Source organism: Heterocephalus glaber, unplaced genomic scaffold (genome assembly GCF_053883595.1).
Source record: "Heterocephalus glaber isolate CG9 unplaced genomic scaffold, H.glaber_assembly_v1.0 deba00001606, whole genome shotgun sequence".
NCBI classification, from domain to species: Eukaryota; Metazoa; Chordata; class Mammalia; order Rodentia; family Bathyergidae; genus Heterocephalus; species Heterocephalus glaber.
In genome coordinates, this window is record NW_028258377.1 from 21069916 (window position 1) to 21089188 (window position 19273).

General features: G+C 44.2%; 1 protein-coding gene across 9 annotated transcripts in view; it reads right to left on the reverse strand.

Annotated features, from left to right (window-relative positions):
• Wwc1 (WW and C2 domain containing 1) overlaps positions 1-19273 on the reverse strand; it is a 170273-nt gene that overhangs the window by 11403 nt on the left and 139597 nt on the right. For all 9 annotated transcript variants that reach the window (XM_004836413.4, XM_087194506.1, XM_087194505.1 and 6 more), the window contains 3 exons: positions 14954-15062; positions 13531-13695; positions 6632-6724 (listed from right to left, as the gene is read on the reverse strand). In XM_004836413.4, the coding sequence (XP_004836470.2) occupies positions 6632-6724; positions 13531-13695; positions 14954-15062 (367 nt within the window). The remainder of the gene's footprint in view (positions 1-6631; positions 6725-13530; positions 13696-14953; positions 15063-19273) is intronic.

The following is a 19273-nucleotide window of genomic DNA, read 5'->3' on the forward strand; positions in this document are numbered from 1 at the left end:
TGATTCCTAGGTATTTCAGATTTTTGGATGCTATTGTGAAAGGAATTGTTTGACCTATTTCTCTCTCAGTGAGTCTGTGGTTCATATAGAGGAAAGCTATTGATTTTTTTGTGTTGACCTTGTATCCAGCTACTTGACTGAATTTGGTTATTAAGCCTAGAAGACTTTTGGTGAAGTTCTTGGGGTCTTCCATAGAGATTATCATGTCATCTGCAAATAATGACAATTTGACTTCATTTCCTATCTTTATTCCTTTTATTTCTTTCTCTTGTCTAATTGCTGTGGCTAATGTTTCCAAAACTATATTGAACAGGAGTGGTGATAGTGGACATCCTTGTTCCTGATTTTAGTGTGAGGATTTCAGTTTTTGACCATTTAGTATGATATTGGGTGTTGGTTTTTCATAGATGGCTTTTATCAGATTGAGGTAGAGACCGTCTATTCCAAATTTTGTAGGGTTTTTATCATAAATGTGTGTTAGATTTTGTCAAAAGCTTTTTCTGCATCTATTGAGATGATCATATAGTTTTTGTCCTTGGCTCTATTGATATAGTGTACCACATTTATTGATTTGAGTATGTTGAACCATCCCTGCATCCCTGAGATGAATCCCACTTGGTCAGGGTGTATGATCTTCTTGATGTTCTGCATTTTATTTGCCAGTATCTTATTAAGGATTTTTGCATCTATGTTCATTTGTGAGATTGGCCTATAGTTCTCTTTTTCGGTTGGGTCTTTTTCTGCTTTGGGGGTCAAGGTGATGCTTGCTTCCAAGAATGAATTCTGGAGTATTGCTTCCCTTTCACTTTCATTGAAGAGTTTAAACAGTAGTGGCAGCAGTTCCTCTCTAAATGTCTTGTAGAATTCAGCAGTGAAGCCATCAGGACCTGGGCTTTTCTTAGTTGCTGAGTTTTTAATTATGTTTTCAATTTCATTGATTGATATTGCATTGTTTAGAATTTTTAGGTCTTCTTCGTTCAATTTTGGTAATTCATACATTTCTAGGAATCTGTCCATTTCTTCTGTGTTGTCCATCTTATTGGCATATAGGTTCTTGAAATAGGTATTGATGATCCTCTGAATTTCTGCTGGGCCTGTTGTAATTTCATTCTTTTCATTCCTAACTGCATGGACTTGGGCCTTTTCTTTCCTTTTTCTGATAAGGTTGGCTAAGGGTTTGTCAATTTTGTTGATTCTTGCAAAGAACCAACTTGGCTTCATTGATTTTTTTGTATCATTCTCTTAGTCTCCATTGAATTGATTTCTGCTCTGATCTTTATAATTTCCTCCCTTGTATGAGCTTTGGGTTTGTCCTGCTCTTCTTTTTCTAGAAGCTTGAGGTTCAGCATCAGGTTGTTTAATTGGGCTTGCTCTGTTTTCCTAATATGAGTATTTACTGGTATGAGTTTCTCTTGAAAGACTGCTTTCATTGTGTCCTATAGATTCTGATATGTTGTATTGTCATTGTCATTTAATTGTAGGAACTGTCTGATTTCTTCTTTAATTTCCTTTGTAACCCACTGGTTATTCAGAAGTGTGCTGTTCAATTTCCATGTGTTTATGAAACTCTTCTGGTTTCTTTTGCTATTGATCTCCAGTTTCATCACACTATGGTCTGATAATATACAGGGGATATCTTCAGTTCCTTTGCACTTACTTAAACATGTTGCATGAGTGAGTATGTGGTCTATTTTGGAGAATGACCTGTGTTCAGCTGAAAAGAATGTGTATTCTGATTTTGGTGGGTGGAACACTCTATAAACATCTGTTAAGTTCATTTGTTCAAGAGTTTGATTGAGTTCTAGTATTTCGTTGCTTATTTTTTGTCTAGGTGATCCATTTGTGACCGTGGAGTATTGAGGTCCTCCACTACTATTGTATTAGTGCTTATTTGATTTTTTATGTCTGTTAGTATTTGTTTTATACAGTTGGGTGCACTAGCGTTTGGTGCATATATATTTATGATTGTCATCTCTTCCTGTTGGACTGTTTCCTTTACAAGGATGTAGTGTCCTTCTTTGTCTCTCTTAATCAGTGTTGGTTTGAAATCCACTTGACCTGCAAAGAGGATGGCTATTTCTGTTTTGTTTTTTTTTGTTCCTGTCTCATGGAGTATTGTTTTCATCCTTTAACTTTCAGTCTATGAGTTTCTTTTTGAATTAAGTGTGTTTCTTGTATGCAGCTTATTGTTGGATCTTGCTTCTTGACCCATTCTGCCAGTCTATTTCTTTTGATTGGTGAATTGAGGCCATTAACATTGATGGTTGTAAATAATACGTATTGACTTATCATTGTCATGACTTTTTCTTTTTGTTGGATTCTCCCCCTTTGCATTTAATTTCTTGTCATGCCCTATGGATTCATTCTGCTGGGCTTCCTGGGGTTGTGATCCTCATTGTCTTTTCCTAGGATATTGTCTAAAATTTTTTCGAGTGCTGGTTTGGTATTTGTGAAGTTCCTAAGGTGCTCTTTGTCATGAAAGTATCTTATTTCTCCATCAATTTTGAAACAGGGTACATCAATCTGGGTTGGAGACTGTTTTCCTTTAGGGCTTGAAATACACCACTCCAAGCTCTTCTTGCCTTGAGAGTTTCCATTGAGAAGTGTGCTGTAATTCTGAAGGGCTTTCCTTTGTATGTGATTTGTTTTATTTTCTCTAACTGCTTGGAGAATTTGTTCTTCTGTTGAGTTTCTGGAATCTTAACTATTATATGCCTATGTGTAGATTTTTTTTGATCAAGGCTAATTGGAGTCCTATATGCCTCACTTATCTGTGTGTCAAGTTCTTTTCCCCTGCTTGGGAATTTTCCTGCCACCACTTCTGTGAACAGTTTTTTTTTTATGACATCTGCTCTCTCCTGTTTCATTGATGCTGATCAATCTTATGTTATTCTTTTTTTTTTTTTTTTTGTACTGGGGATCAAACTTGGAACCTTGTGCTTGCAAGGCAAGTGGCGGAACCACTGAGCTAAATCCCCGGCCCTGTCTTATGTTATTCTTCTTTGAATCGTCTAGCAGCTGCTGGATTGATTTCTTGTGATCCCTTACTATTTTTAAGAATTTTTTCTTTTCCTGGTCACTCATTGCAGTCCTATCTTCTATATCTGAAATTCTATCCTCACATTGGCTCATTTTGCTCCGTAAACTTTCAATGGAGTTTTTAGTCTCCTGGAAATCTATTTGCATCTGTTTTATGGATTCCATTTGTTTCCTATGTTGGGACTTCATCATGTTCCTCAGCTCCTCTATTTTTTTTATCTATGTCCTCTCTAGATTTACTAATCATGTCTTGCACTATGGGCCCAATCTCTGCTGTTATCTGAGAAATTATTTCTGATTTCATTTCTTCCAGGCCCTCTTTTGTTGCCAGTTCAGGGAGTCCAGGTGGTTGAGTATCAGATTGTTCCATCTCGTTTCCCTTTGGGGTTGCTTTAGGTGATCTGGAAGTCTGGTTTTGAGGCTTGTTTACGTGTCTTCTCATTTCAAGGATGTGGGGGGTGTGTGCTGCTGGTGCTGGTGCAGCTCACCTCCTTGGTCCTGGAGGTGTTGCTATGGTGGCCCGGAAGGCTTCTCCTCAGCGCTGGGGTCAGCTCTGCTCCTTGGCACTGGGGGTGGGGGTACAGCAGCCGGGAAGGCTCCTCCTTTGGACTTTACCTCAATCCAAAGGAAGATTAACCCTCGTGGGCCTGCTCTAATCAGGTAAGTCCTTAAATGATGGACTGGGCTCTTCCTTGCTAGGTGACTCTGTTGGCCTTGAGGAAGCAGTGCATGTTATAAAGTGTGTCACATGGCAAAGACCGGAAGTGCCCTCTAGGAGATGAAAGTGGCCTGTGGTCTGCAACCAGCAGGAAACACAAGGGAATAAATTATGTCAATGATTTGAGGAAACCCGGAAGTAGACCCTTTCCTAGTCAGCTTTCTGGATGAAGATGCAGTTAGTCCACCACTAGATTTCAGTCTGTTGAGAACCTGAGCACAGGACTTGCTCACTTGTGCCCCAGTTCCTAACCTGAGAAACTGAGAACAGGAATCTGTTTTATTTTAAGCTGCTCAGTTTGTGGTTATTTGTTTATGCAGCCATACAAAAACCAACACAATAACCAAAAAGGGATTCGAGGCATGGTACAAGAAACGATCCTATCACACCTATCCTCACTTTGCAAATTTGACAGCACTTGGGAGGGTGAAGCAGGAGGATCATGAGTTCAAGTCTATCCTGGGCAACATAATGAAACCCTGTCTTAAAAAACACAAAACAAAAAGCTCAAAGCAGAAGTTCTAGAATGTTCTTCTAGGCTGAACATTGTTTGGTCTATGCTTATAAATGACCGGGGTTGAGGAAATCCAGCTGGTGATCTATGTGGTCCAAGGGCACTGGGCAACTATGGAAAATGACTGTGCCCTACTTGAGCCAATGTCCAGTCTTAGAACCCGACCTGGGCAAGGCTGCAGCAGGGTGAAGCGTAGCTCACACTGCAAACAGAAGCAAGGACTGGAGCACCCACGAGCCCTGGCCCAGCTCTCCTCTCAGTAACTCATCCCTGTAGCTAAGCAGGAGGGGTTAGGAAAAAGGGGGAGGGGACCTGGAGGAAATGCAGGGGAGTGAGGAAGAGTCCCATGGGGTATTTCTGCAGGAATAGATCATGGAACACCAGTTTTAGAAGCCCAAAGAGCTTATAGTGCAGTGCCCAGGGCTCCACCCCAGCTGTGTGATGGAGACTGCGTGAGAAAGTCCTCTTGGAATTAGCGTTGTCACCACGCTCCCCAGGTGACTCTTAAGGTTCCAGAGAGCACCATGCATTACCAGTCAGTTACAGCAGATAGAGCACGGGACCCAGAGTGGACACTCAGTTGCCCAGTAACCTGAGGCCATATCCGTGTTCTTCCCCAGTATGCTCTTCCCTATGTGCCCTCTCCAGAATTGTTAGGGATGGGCAATGGGCAGACAAAACACCAGCTCATTTTTTCAGTTTGTTTTTGCAGTGCTGGGGATAAAACTCAGGGTCTTACATGTGTTAGACCAGTATTTTACCAGGGAGCTACATCTGCAGCCCAAATGTATTTTTACCTACTCATCCATCCCTCCATCCAACCATCCAGCCATCCATTTATCTACCCACCCATCCATCTGCAGTGCTGGGGATGGAACCCAGGGCTTCACACATATTGGACCTGTGCTTTACCAGTGAGTTACACATGCAGCCCAAATGTATTTTTATCTGTGTCTGTCTGTCTGTCTGTCTGTCTGCCTGCCTGTCTATCCATCCATCCATCCATCCATCCATCCATCCATCCATCCATCCATCTGCAGTGCCCGGGATTTAACCTAGCCCTCTACCACTGAGCCACACCCTAGCCCTGGACCAACCCCTGATTGTGGCTGTTAGCACACGGGGCTTCGGGGAGGTGGAGGGCCTCCCCATCTCTAGGCTCTCAGAACTCTCTTCTCTCCATGTCCTCTTTCCCTTTGCTGTTGCCTCTTGCTTGTTCCATTTTTCTCTTTCTGACAGTCTGGCTTCCAGGTCTCTTATTCTGCAAATGCACCAGAGTGAAAAAGGACATCTTTCTTTATCTCCTATGGCCTTGACTGTCAGAGTCCTAGAACAGGGTCACTCTCTGCTTAATGCCACCCTTCAGCCCAGGTCCAGCAGGAAAGCCCTCTTTTGGGGGACAGCCTGTGGCCTTTCCATGTGAGTTTCTTTCCTTTTTTTTTGGTACTGGGAATCAAACTCGGGTCCTTGCGCTTGCGCAGCAGGTGGTGAAACCACTGAGCTAAATCCCCGGGCCCTGAATATGAGTTTCTAGATAGTCTGACTGGAGCCCACTGGCTTCCAGTAGATGCCAAGCAGGCTCCCACAGGGTCATGCTTTCTGGTTGATGGCTGTGACATCTTGGGGTGGTTAATTATGTTCTGGTTTAGGTCTAGAATATCCCCCCCAAAGTCTCATGCATTCAGAGGTGAGGTTTTTGAAAGGTGACTGGGTCACAGGGGTGCTGTACTCATCAGTAATAACCTTTTAATGAGTTCACATGCTATTCAGAGGTGGAGCCTGGTCAGAGGGGGCTGGTCACAGAGGTGTGACTTGCCTGCCAGGATATTATTGCCCCTGGCTCCTCCTTCTCTCTGCTTCATGGATGTCGCAGAATAAGCACTTTTCCTCCGCCATGCCCTTCTGTCACGCTGTGGGGCCAACCAACCAGGCACTGAATTCTCTGACACCTGTGAGCCAAAATTAACCTCTCCTCCTTTAAATTGTACATGTCAAGTACTTTGTCCCAGTGACATGAAAGTGACTAATGCAATTCTTCCTGACTGACTTCGATTTCTACCCAGGAAGACAAGCCCAGTGTGCACATTCCAGATCTCACTATCTGTCATAATTATAAGGTTATATTGGTCTTTTGGTCCTTCCCCCAGTGCCTACACAGGCCCAACTTCTATTCATAAATATCATCAGCCTTGCAAGAGCAACACCCTTCCAACCAGCGGCAGAGGGGAACCCTGGTCACCAGGCCGTGTGTGAGTGTGTGTATGTGTGTGTGTGTGTGTGTTGTGTGTGTGTGTGTAGCATGCAGGCCTCGGGAAAGGAAGGGGACGCAGGCACACAGATAGCTTGGAGGTGACTCTTACCCGTTTCATCCGGACACTGCGCCTCTCCAGAGAGTTTCGAACAAAAGGTGGCTTTTTGGACAGGGTGGAGCTGTCACTATCACTCCGGTTCAGCTATAAGAAAAAAGTCAAGGGAAGTTAAGCATGGTAAAAATGCATTCTGGAAGGTACTCTGAGGCTAGGAAGGAGGTTGAGCTCCCCTACTCATCCAGTCCTTTCTCTCGTTACAGTTTTCTGATCTGGGCTTTATTCTGACATTTTTAAATAAGTGAACACTCATTGAGCACATGCTATGCATGATGCATGCTTCCATACGTACATGTTGGTCTCTGCCTGATGCTAACTGAAATGCATTATCTTACTGAATTTGCCCAACAACCCCATGGGATAAGAATGTTGCCATTTTATGTTGAGGACACAAAGGCTTAGGGGCTCACAGAACTTCCTCAAGGTTGGTGAGCTGAAGATCTTCCCAGCAGGTGTGACATCAGTGTCACTACTCTAGGATATGCTGATCCCTGGACCCATTGCACAAAGAGCTGTTGGCATCGACTCGTCCCCGTCACTCACAGAGATTATCTTTACTGGCTTAAATACAGTCTTTAACAAGACCAATATTTGGGGCTAGCAATGTAGCTCTGTGGTAGAGTGCTTGCCTAACATGTGCCCGGCTCTGGGTTCCATCTCCAGAATTGAAAAGAGGGGAGTGGGGAGAGGAAGAAAGAAAAGAAGGAAGCAAGGAAGGCAGGTTCAAGGCAAATCCCTCAGGGACCATGTACTTGGAGGAGATGGGGCAGACAGGTACTTTGAGGATTAAGCTCATCACCCTACCCTATCAGAATCCCTCCAATCACTAATTTATACCCTACCCCAGGAGGGCTCAGATTCTCATCCAGGGCCAGAAATCAGCCCTGTGGTCATGAAGGATTTTCTACTGAAGGTGAGTCACAGCCCGAAGGACCAGAGAGAAGCATTGGGACAAAAGTATATCCCTGGAGATGAGTGCATGGAGTCACATTTCCAAAGTTAGTAGGGTTGACACAGGTCCACACTACTGTCTATGTCTGGCAGCTGTAAGTTCACCGCTGCAGGTCTCTCCTGAGAAGCTATTAATGTCATCATTTTTGTGGTTATTAATCACCATTAATTATGATTATATATATTAACAGTCCTGCAAAGTTGATGAACACAGCAAGTCCAGGAACATAATTGATGAAATAGCTACCGTACCAGGTAGCGCCTCCTTCACACAGGAGAAGAACAGCAGACAGTGACGCCAACAACAGGCACAGGTGCTGTCTCTGTAGTTCCACTCAGTCCTCACACAATCTGAACAATGACCCAGGGAAGTGAAGGTGCTTTTTCCATATCTCAAGCTGGAGATCATCAAAGCGGGAGCTCATGGCCTCGTCTGCCTGCCTCCAAGGCCATGCCTCCTTCAGGCCCCTGGCTGCATGTAGGGCTCAGAAATGAAACTGGTGTGCAGACATGGGGCCACCGACTTACCAACTGCGGTGGATTCCTGGGTGGATAGCATGTGGGACCAGAAGGAACTTTATTCTATATTGTGGGAATCCAAGGTGACATTTATAGAATATGCGTCAAACCCGGCTAGAAATAGGCATCAGGGTAATGACCCTTAACTAGTAGTTCATGTGATAAAGGTCATGTTATAAAACAGCAGTGAAAGCTACATTAAGTTCTGGAACTTCATTGCTACCTATTTTAAGATAAACTTCAATGGATTTAATCTTGCAAATGGTAGAGAATATCATTGCCTCGCTATTACTTCTATGTAACAGCTAAGGAAATTGAGGAAGAGAGAAGAAGCACAGTAATTTAAATCTCAGGGAGCTTGCTGAGGAATGGGAATTTTGCGAAGACTGTCCATTTGGTCACAGTGGCTCAGTTAACACACGGGCCAGCTGTGCTTATAAATACACAAGTGTGGAAAGCAGCAGGAAGTGAAGTTCACTGTCCCTACCTGCACTGACTTAAATGTCATCAAGGACCCAAATCAGAAAGATTAACCATCCGACGCAGGTCATCTGAAGAACAGACGACACCTTCTGTGCAGAGATGTGACTGATGTCGGGCCAGCCAGACAGGCTATGACAACTGGACCCAAGGAGGCCAAAAGAAGCCACTCAGGAGGTGGCTCTGAGTGACAGAAAGGCTACACAGGCTTCGGGGTCGGACTCCGACTTTGCACCTAGTAACTGCGTACCCTAGAGCAAAGTGCTCTGACTTTCTCGTTCTCCTTTCTGCAGCTATGAACATGCAAATGTTTCCTTTTCTTACAGAGGAGGGAACAGTGTGGCTGATTAGCATTTAAAATCTCGTCTTATGGACAGGAAACCCCCATCTCACGACTCTTGGTGGGAAACGAAGTCTGTCTCCCTTAGGAAACTTAAAGGACCTACATTTTGCTTTCCTGGCCTTTCTGGCAGCCAGAGGCAGGCACAGGACTAGGCTGTCTGTCGGTCAGATGCACTTGCCCGAGGCTCTGAATCATAGTGTGGGTCTCTGGACCCAAATCTCTGTTACTGTGTCCTCCAGATTTTAAATAAGCTGCATTCCACATCAGTGTCTTGGGGGAAAAAAGCCACTGGCAGTGAGCAGTAGTGGTGGCTACCAGAGTTTCTGTGGCTGAAAGTGGCAGGAACCTGGTGGAGTAATCAGTATGCATGGCAAACATGTGCTTAAAAAGAAAAAGGAACCTGTTGGGGGCATCAGTACAGTGGCCACCCCTTATCAGTCGGGGGACACATACCCAGACCCAAGTGGATGCTTGAAACCACAGAGAGTACTGAGCCCTACATAGCCTTACTTTGAGACATAGCCTTACTTTGAGACAGAGTCTTGCTTAGTTGCCTAGGCTGGGCTCTGACGTGATTCTCCTGCTTCATCCTCCTAGAATCCTGGGAATTGCAGTTGTGGGTCTCCACACCTGGCTCATAGACTGTGTTTTCTTACACACACAAACCCGTGATAAAATTTAATTTATAAATTAGACACAAAAAGAGACTAACAGTACCTTACTAAAGATCTTGGCAACCTCAGCAGAGGATTGTGGAGGTGTTTTTTTTCCTAAGAACTTTCACCTCTTCACTTCAGAACCCATGTCACAGTTTCTCTGTGTCATGTCTTACCTGCCAGCAACACTTCTCTTGCACTTTGGGGCCTTTATTAAGTCAAATAATGGATTACTTGAAGACAAGCACTGTGGTACCAGGACAGCTGATCTGATAACAGTGATAGCTACTAAGAGACCAGTGGGTGGGCAGTGTAAACACCGTGCGTAGCCTGCATTTGGGGTGACCCACATCCTAAACTGCATGGAGTCAGAAGGCTTGAGACTGTCATGATAGTCAGAATGGTATGCAATTTACAGCACAGGTTGTTTATTTTGGAAATTTTGCATTTAATAATTTTGGACCACAGTTGACTGCAGGAAAATGAACCAACTGAAAGTATAACTGCAGCGAAGCGAGGACTACCATACTTAACACCAAGGCAACAATGGGACCAGCTGCAGATGCTTTTGGTTCTGACCTGGCCTGCATTGGTGCTACCTGATTTCTTAGGTTAGTTCGACAACCTCACAATAGATACATGAGCTACTTACTTTCCTTCCCCAAAATTTCTTCCCCGAATATCCTGTGGTTTGCAGTCAGGGATGCTGAGGGGTACGGGATTTGGTAGGAGGAAGTGAAGTGCTATCAGTCACAGCCTGGAAAACAAGGAGCTGGCTGAGCAGGGGAAGTAGAACAGAGGCTCAGGGCAGCCCCAACACTCCTTGTTGGGAATTTGGTAGTGCTCATTGTGTGGGTTGAGAACAGAGGGTTAAATTATACCTCAGGAGAGTCTACATGCCCACAGACTCTTAGGGGAAATGATAGGAAAACAACCAGGATGTTGTAGTTAGCTATTTCTCATAGCCTTCATTCAGTACGATTCTATAAGAAAGACATATATTTGGGCTCAAGGGGCCAGCTTTGCCAAGAAGGGCCCTTCCTGCCTGTGGATGTGATCCATAGTGACTGAGAATCTCTTTAAAGATTTGCAGCATACAGCCTGGTGCGGATAATAAGCTATGGAAATGCTTGGCACTGTGCTTGCTATAGGATAATGATATTTAATAAGTGGGACTACAAGTTCCTGTTATTTGAGGATACCAATCCCAGAAACAGGCCATTTAAAGTGAACCTATGTAACAAGAGACCAGAATTTTATAGTACACATTGGAGAAAAAAATATTTACCTGGAAAAGATAAAACGCTATGCAAAAGTTATTGTATTTTCTAGTTTAACAAACTCACAACTACATCTTAATCCTGATGAAAAAGAATGATTTCCTTTCGGTGGGATTTTTCTGATGAGTGACATTCTTCTCTGCCTATTTGGTTGCCACAGCATTTTCGTAACAGTGGTAATTATTCATGTTTGAAGCGTGATAGAGTTTTCTCTCTCACAGTTGTTAGGTGGCTTAACTGTAGGAGGCTTCACCTGGAATTCCGGAAGCCCCCATTAACTCCAGTGACTTAAAGAAATCCCATACCTTTTGCAAGCTTCCCAGCCAATGTGTGTGGTGACTGCACTATCTTTTCAGATGCTTACAAGCTTGAACAATTAGACTTCACATAGCAGGGAGGGATTGCTGCTATTATTGCTGGAACGTTTCCATGAGGACTAATTTGATAAGAGGCCAGTACATTGGTGAAATTTTCATGTTACGAAGAAATGAACTTTTCTATTCAATGTTTCTTTGAGACAAGGTTCTTCTGTGTTGTTGAGGCCAGGCTTGAACATGTTGAGTATCTCAGGTTTATCTCAAACTTGTGATCCTTCTGCCTCAGCCTCTGAGTTCTAGAATTCTAGGCATGTACCACCATGCCTGGCTCTACTCAATCTTACAATTGGAGGCTCTGGATATAGAATACTCAGATACTGAGAACCCGTTACTGTTGTTCTCCTCCATGATAACCAGGTAAAGGGCAGGATGATATGTAGAATGGGATCCAGAAGGCTTCCCCTTCTGTGATGAAGTACTGGAACTTAAAGAAGGAAGGTTCCATTTATGTTTCTACTTATTTATTATTCAACGGTTCTAGAAGGAAGAGGAAAGGAAGGATGCTGACATGTCATCTGAGCCCAGTACACAGGTAAGGAAGGCACATATTTTATTTGTGCCATCCCTGTGGAAGGTTGGAAGCAATGGCTGGTTCTATAGCCCTTAGCAACCAGCATGATCCTCACACTTGGTTCGGTGCTTCAATCCTCCATGCACAGCACAATGAAGGAAAGTGGGCTGGCCCAGGAGGGGTAGGCGAGTTCTACAACCAGGAAAGGATGCGAAGAACAAGGCCATTCCAGGGCGGCAAGAGCAGGTGAGCACCCACAACAGGTGAAGGGGCCTGGTCAGGGAGCAGGCAAGCTTTCCAGCCCCCCACCCAAGGGCAGGGGCCACTGCTGTCAGCTGCACCCAGGTGCTGCCAAGAATGGGAGGCCTGTGGCCCCAGAAAGGCCCTCTATTTTCAAAAGCAACTGGAATTTTATGTCAAACTTCCTAGTTTTGCTTTTTTCTTTCTGTTCTTGGGTTTGAAATGTTAGCAACAAATTCAATTAAAAAATAAGACATAACAACCTGCAGCTAAATACTAGACCAGGTCTGTGTCCTTTTGCATCTGGAGGCTGCAAATGGAACTGCCCTGGAGGTGGGGTCGAAACACCCATGGGCCGTAGAATGTGAGGAAAGGCAGGGCAGAGGTGCACAGAAGAAATAAGAAATAAGTTGGTGGAATCAAAGTAACAACACTGATCAAGTACTGGCTACTGAGCCTTTTCCAGTCTTTATCTACAACAATGCTGTCAGAAAACAGCCCCAAAACACCCTGTCTAATTCACTGAAAGCAAGGCAGGTGGGTTTTCCTTCCAGAAGCTTGATTTCTAGTGTGTTCCGTGTGGCAAAACAGTTACATTTTGTAGCAATTCAAAAGCAAAGCTGCTACTAGCCTCATGTTGCCTTGGCACCAGTTAATCTTCATCCAGCGTCCCTTTAAAGGCATTTTCACTGAGAATATCAAGGTAGAAGGAACAGTGGGATAAAAGAGTATTCAAGTAAAACAGCATTCCACTCCTAGGCTGTCATCCTGGCCGGACCTTTTTCAGGGTTCAGACCTTGGCTGCTGGGTGCCCTGCTTGGCTTTTTGGACACCTAACTCCAGGGATTTAATAGCTATCTCTTTAGCTAGTACCTTTTTTTTGTTTGTTTGTTTCAAAAATAATCGTGTTTCCAAAAAGTAGACAAAAGAGAAGACAAGAATAGGGCATGGAAGCACATGCTTATGATCTCAGCATTCTGGGATCATAAGTTTGAAGCCAGCCTGGGCAATTTAGCAAGACTCTGTCTCCAAATAAAACTTTAAATGGTCAGAGATACAGCCCAGGGTTCAATTTAAGCACTGAGGAAGAAAAACAAAAACAAAACAAAGCAAAAAAGATAAGAAGACAAGTATTTAATCACTAAACAGAAGTAAGTACAATTGATATTTTGGTATATAACCTTCCAGTTTTTGGTATGCACGCTGATACTATTTCTTTATTCTTTATTGTATGTATGCATTTTGCAGTGCTGGGGCTTTAACAGCACTTTAAAAGTAACTTCTTCCTCTACCTACTGCTTGTGAAATGCTTATTTGATGACATGTTATTTTCCTGTGGTCATTAAATAATCACAATGACCAATCAATGAACAAAACCCAACCTAGGAAATAGATCTGTGAATCCCCCATAAGGAAACTGAGGCTCGGTTAATCTGCAGGAGGAGACACAGCCACATGAGAGCCATCGGGCTTGCACTGAGAATGGGGTGCTCTGGGTGACCTCAGGGAGGAGGAAAGGGCCGAACGCTTGCTTACCCGGCACACGTACTGGCTCTGGGGTCCAGGCGAGAAGGTCTTGGAGCGGATGATGGTACTCCCTCGAAGAAATGGCCCTGAAGAAGGGGCACCCACCCTCCGGTCCTTGGGCCGCACCACTGTGGGGGATGGGATCACAGCATCTGTGTTGGTCTCCTTGTCCACCTGAGGGAAAAGCCACAGCCTTGAGGCCACCAGTGTCCCCAGTCCCATCCCTCAGCGGAAGTCTACTCAGTGACTTGCCACTTTGTCTTTGTCCCACAGGGCTTCCTCACTTGAGCCCTGCTGGGTCCGTCAGTCCAGCCTTGCCAGGATGGTGCCCAGACAGACTCACAGGATCAGCAGAGGGACCTCAAGTCTTAACATGCTGGACTTTGCCTCCTCCAGACTTATGGAAAAGCCAGATTTTGTTTGTTTGTTTTTTGGTACCGGGGATCGAACTTGGGTCCTTGCGCTTGCAAGGCAGGCAGCGGAACCACGGAGCTACATCCCTGGCCCATGGACAGGCCAGATTTTGACAGAACCACACTCCAGGTCTCCACTGCCCTCTCCCAGAGTTACCAATGCTTTCTGGGAACTATGCAGGCGGCCAGCAAACCTCTTCTGAAAGCAAGGGTAACAGGTTTCCCATTATCATGCACTGCAGGCACCAGTAAAAGATAAACACCTAAAGGCAGGGACTCCTTATCCTGAATGGGACATTTTGTGATTGGGAAGAAGGTGCCCTCTCTGGCTGAAGAGCTGCAGAGATGCCTGGGTGTGGAGGAGGTAGAAGGATGATGGCCCAAATTCTGCTCCAGGGCCTCACGGCCAGGCACATTTGGGGGACAACCTGCAGCTCTAGCCCATATCATAGTCATATCTGGATCAGATATGATGGGCACTCAAGTTGCAACCTTGCTGCAGGTGGGAAGAACACAGGGGCCTCTGTGGAAAATGAATCTAACCTATTACCACATTCGAGTGCAGCAGGGAAACAGGAAGTGCAGGAACCTGACTGGACTTCTTTTTCCCATCATACTTTGAGCACACTCAAATCAAGAAACACATTCCCTCAAAGCCTCTGAACCTGTCTTCAAGGCCGGTGATACTGGGTCCATTTGAGACAGGAGGGAATGCAGGCCAGACAGGGATGAGTCCTTTGCCTCAGACTACACAGCCAGGACTGGAGGCGAGATTCATACGACTGCACAGCATAACACACATCCAGAGAAATAGGGAAGGCACAGGAGGCAAAAGAGAAGGGTCAAGTCAGCCCTCCTGGTTCATTGTCACCAGAATGACCCGAAGTACAGGAGGGGATGCTCCTAAACAAGCTACTGCAGGTGGCCATTCAGAGACAGGACGAATCTTTTCCGGCTGCTTACGTTTGAGGACTAGTGGTAACTTCCCCATTACCAAGCCGAATGGCAGCTCCTCCTACCTTCACCGCCAGGTACCCATCCGCGTCTGGGGAGGCCTTCTCAGCGAAAACATCCTCTTCCTCCTCCTCATCCGCTCCCTCGTTCTCAATGGTCTCCTCCTCGTACCTCCTGTGGTGAGAAGACACTTTGGTTATCCACTTGAAAACCACTCTGCCTCCACTCCTCTGTCTTGAACTGCAGCCCGGGCATGGCTTCCAAGCCTCTTCATGATCAAGAATATGTTTATTTTAAAAACCCCTAATTTATGGCTGAGGATATAGCTTAGTGGCAGAGCTTTTCCTTAGCATGTGCCATACCCTGGGTTTGATCCCCAGCACCACAATAAAATCACTTTTAGTGAGATGTAATTTAAATACAACAAAATACATTTTCACTGTATAGTCTGCCGAGTTTTGACCATTGTACTCAATTGTATAAGCACAACCACACTCAAGATAAGGAACATTTCATTACCCTAAAGCAGTCCCTTATACTCCTTGCCACCTAATTTCCCCTGCTACTTCCAAGCAATCGCACATGAGCTTTCTGTTGATCAGATGTGATTTTTCTAGACTTTGATGTAAGTGGGACCAAACAGTGTATATTCTTTTGTCTCTGGTTTCTTTGACTTTGAAGTTCACCAAGTTCCTACATGTATCAGTAGTTCAGTTATTTTTAATGGCTCAGTAATATTCCACTTGGTGGATTATACTGTGACTTGCTTAGCATCAATTGAATCAGTTGTGTCAGTTGAAGGACATGTGGATTGCTTCCATTTCTTAGCCACTACTTCTTGCCTTGAAAGCACAAGGTCCCGAGTTTGATCCCCGGTACCAAAGAAAAAAAAAAAGAATAAAGCTTCTAAGAACATCCACATGTAAATCTTTGTATTAGATATAGGTTTTCATTTCTTGGATATTATATTAGTTGGCTAGGGCTGCTGAAATGAAATACCACAGATTGGATAGCTTCACCAATGGAACTTTATTTCTCATAGTTCTGGAGGCTGAAAAATCTAAGATCAAGGTATCAGCAGGTTTGGTTTCTCCTGGCTTGCAGATGGTCACCTTCTCAATGTGTCCTCACAAGGTCTCTGCTTTGTTCTCATACATCCTGGTGTCCCTCTGTGTCCGGATTTCCTCCTCCTCTTCCCTCCCACTCCTCCTTCTTTTTCTTTTTCTTTGTGGTACTGGGGATTGAAACCATGGGTCTTTGTATATCTCCAGCTCTTTTTATTTTTAATTTTGAGACAGGGTCTCCCTCAGTTGCTAAGTTGCCCAGGCCACCTTGAACTCGCAGCCCTCCTATCTCAGCCTCCTAGAGGGCTAGAAGTACATGTGTGTGCACCACCACGCCTGGTTTTTTTTTTTTTTTTTTTGAGAAGGGTCTTTTCCCCAGGCTAGCAATGTACTCATCATCTCCCTGCCCCAGCTTCCCAAGCAGCTGGGATTACAGGCTTGTGCCACCAGGCCTGGCTCCAAAGTTTCTCTTCTTACAAAGACAGCAGGCAGACTGGATTAGGTCTCCTCTAAATTTAGAGGATTTATGTTACCTTAATTACCTCTTTAAAAGCTGTGGCTCCAAATACTGTCTCATTCTGAGATATCAGAGGTTAGGAGTTCAAGATAGGAATTTGGGGAACACAGTGAAGCTCATAACAGATACACAGTTAAGACCAGAACTGCTGAGGAAGTCATGTTGCTCTGCGGAAGGGGCCTGCCATGCTTGGAACCCTGAATTCAATCACTAGTGCTGGGCTCCAAAAACAGAAAAAAGAAAGAGTAGGATTATCAGGCCACACAGTAAGTGTGAGCATATCCTTTTAGGAAACTGACAAATTACAAAATGTCTCCAAAGGATTTTTTTCATTTATAGTCCCACCATTAATTTAATGACAGTTCCAGTTCTATATCAACACTTGATATTCTTTTTTAGGATGAGGGGTACTGGAGATTGAACTTGAGACCTTGTGCTTGCGAGGCAGGCGGAGGAACCACTGAGCTAAATCCCCGGCCCGGTATTCATTTTTAGTTAATTTATTTTTTGAGATGCTCATGATTGAACCCTGAGTTAGCTCTAGTAGAGAGCTATGCCCCAGCACTTTTTAAATTTAAATCTAGTCATCCTAGTGGGTGTACAATTGCATCTTATCGGGGCTTTAATGTACATTTTCTTGTTAAGAAATTTTTCAGGCATTAACCACTCATTTTCATTTGCAAAGCATGTTAGAATTTTTAGACCCTTTAAAAATTGGGTTGTCAGGGGTGAAGATGTAGCTCAGCAACGACGTGCCTGCCTGGCAAGTGCAAGACCCTGAGTTCGATTCCTGGTACCACCCCCTCAAAAAAAAATTGGGCTGTCTTTTTTCTATTAAATTGTAAGCAATCAATATCTATTCAAGACAGAGATCTTTTGTCAGGTGTAAGCAGAGCAAATATTGTCTAAGTGGTATCTTCCAAACAGCAGAAGTTTTAAATTGTGATAAAGTCCTATTTATCTATTATACATTTCATAGTTTGTGCTTTGTATGTCTTGCCTTCCTCAAAGGTGCAAAAAATTTTCTACATTTTCTTCTAGAAGTTTTATAGTTTGTTTTCTTCTATGACCCATTTCAGATTAACTGTTGAACATGAAGTGAAACAGGCTTCAAAGTCAATTTTTCCCCATGTGGACATCCAATTGTTCTAGTACCATTTCCCGAAGAGTGTCGACCTTTGGTGATACCCTTCATAACTGTCCTCTGGACTCCAGGGTTAGAACGATTTGGTGTGACAAATGGACTGCATGTGTTCCGGAGTCATTTATCTCTATTCCCATCTTGACTGTTCAAAGATGTACATAACTGCCAGGCTTCTAACCAGCATGAGCCGGTGTTACCACACTGTGCTGGAAGAATTCCAGCCAAAGGCAGAAAACTTGACATCTAGTTAGCTGGCTCAATGAGGCTTTGGTAAACACAAAATCTCCCTGAGGATTCTCTCATGGAGGAGAACCTTGGATCTCCACTACCAAACTGTGATTAGATGGGGACTTTGCTCTTCCTCCCAGGCCCCAGAGGCCTCTCTACCTTCTAATAGAGGAGCCCCTGAGCATGTGAATTTACAGAAACTTTTCCACAGAGAATTCTGCAGGAGCCACACTCGCCAGCACTTAATGAGGGTTTCATAAACTCTCTGTGCAATGCTATGACCTTCGAATAGCACTCAAGGAGCTCATTGACATTTTACAGACTTAAAGTGAGGGAGGAGCAGAGGGCCGCCAGACCTTGTCCAATACCACAGGCTGTTAAGGTGTAGAGGCAGTTTTCCTGTCCACAATTATCCAATTCCACCATGTACTCGATCAGTACAGGAGTCTCTGCTCCCTGTCTCCCTCCCCCAGGTCTTTCACATATGAGGCAGGCATTCTACCACTTAGCTGCATCTCTAGTCCTTTTGAGTTTTTCATTTTGGGACATTTTGGGACACTAAAATGCCCAGGCTGGCCTTGAACTTGTAATCGTTCTACTTCAGCCTCCCGAGTACTGGGATTACAGCATGTCCCACCATCCCCAGCTCCTAGCTCTTTTTATTTGTTTAAGACACAGTCTCTGTTTAAGTTGCCCAGGTTGGCCTCAACCTTGTGATCCTCCTGTCTCAGCCTCCCAAGTAGATGGGATTGTATAGGCATGTACCACTGGACCCTTAGATCTCTTCGATTTGACTGTGAGTTTGTATTCTTTTTTTTTAATGTTGGGTGGTGCTGAGGATCAAGCAAAGGGACTTGAGCATGCTAGGCAAGTGCCCTACCACTGAGCTACATCCTTAGACCTGTGATTATGACTCTAAAAGTATTTAAGGACAGGGGAAAAGAACTCACTCAATATCAGTTGTAAACAGAAAAATGATTAAAAGAGAGAACATCTTTCACCCATTGCAGTGGTGGAAAAAAAAATTAATAAAATCAAGTGCTGGTGAAGGTACAGTTTAGGAAACCGGAATATCCCTGCAGGGAGTACAAAGAAGAGCACACAATTTACACTATGAAGGCAGGTTAGCAACATCTGTTGAAAAAATTTAAAAGTTAAAAAAAAAAAACACAAGGGCCAGGGATTTAGCTCAGGGGCGCCAGGCCTGCCTCGAAAATGCAATGTTCTGAGTTCAATCCCTGACACTAGAAAAAAAAAAGAATGTATTCTTGATTAAGAATAGTATTTTGGGGCTGGGGATTTAGCTCAGTGGTGCCACTGCCTGCTGCGCAAGCATGAGGACTTGAGTTCAATCCTTGGTACCAAAAAAAAAAAAAAAGAATAGTATTTTGATTAAAACAAGTGTCCCGGGAGTATAGGTTAAAGATACTCT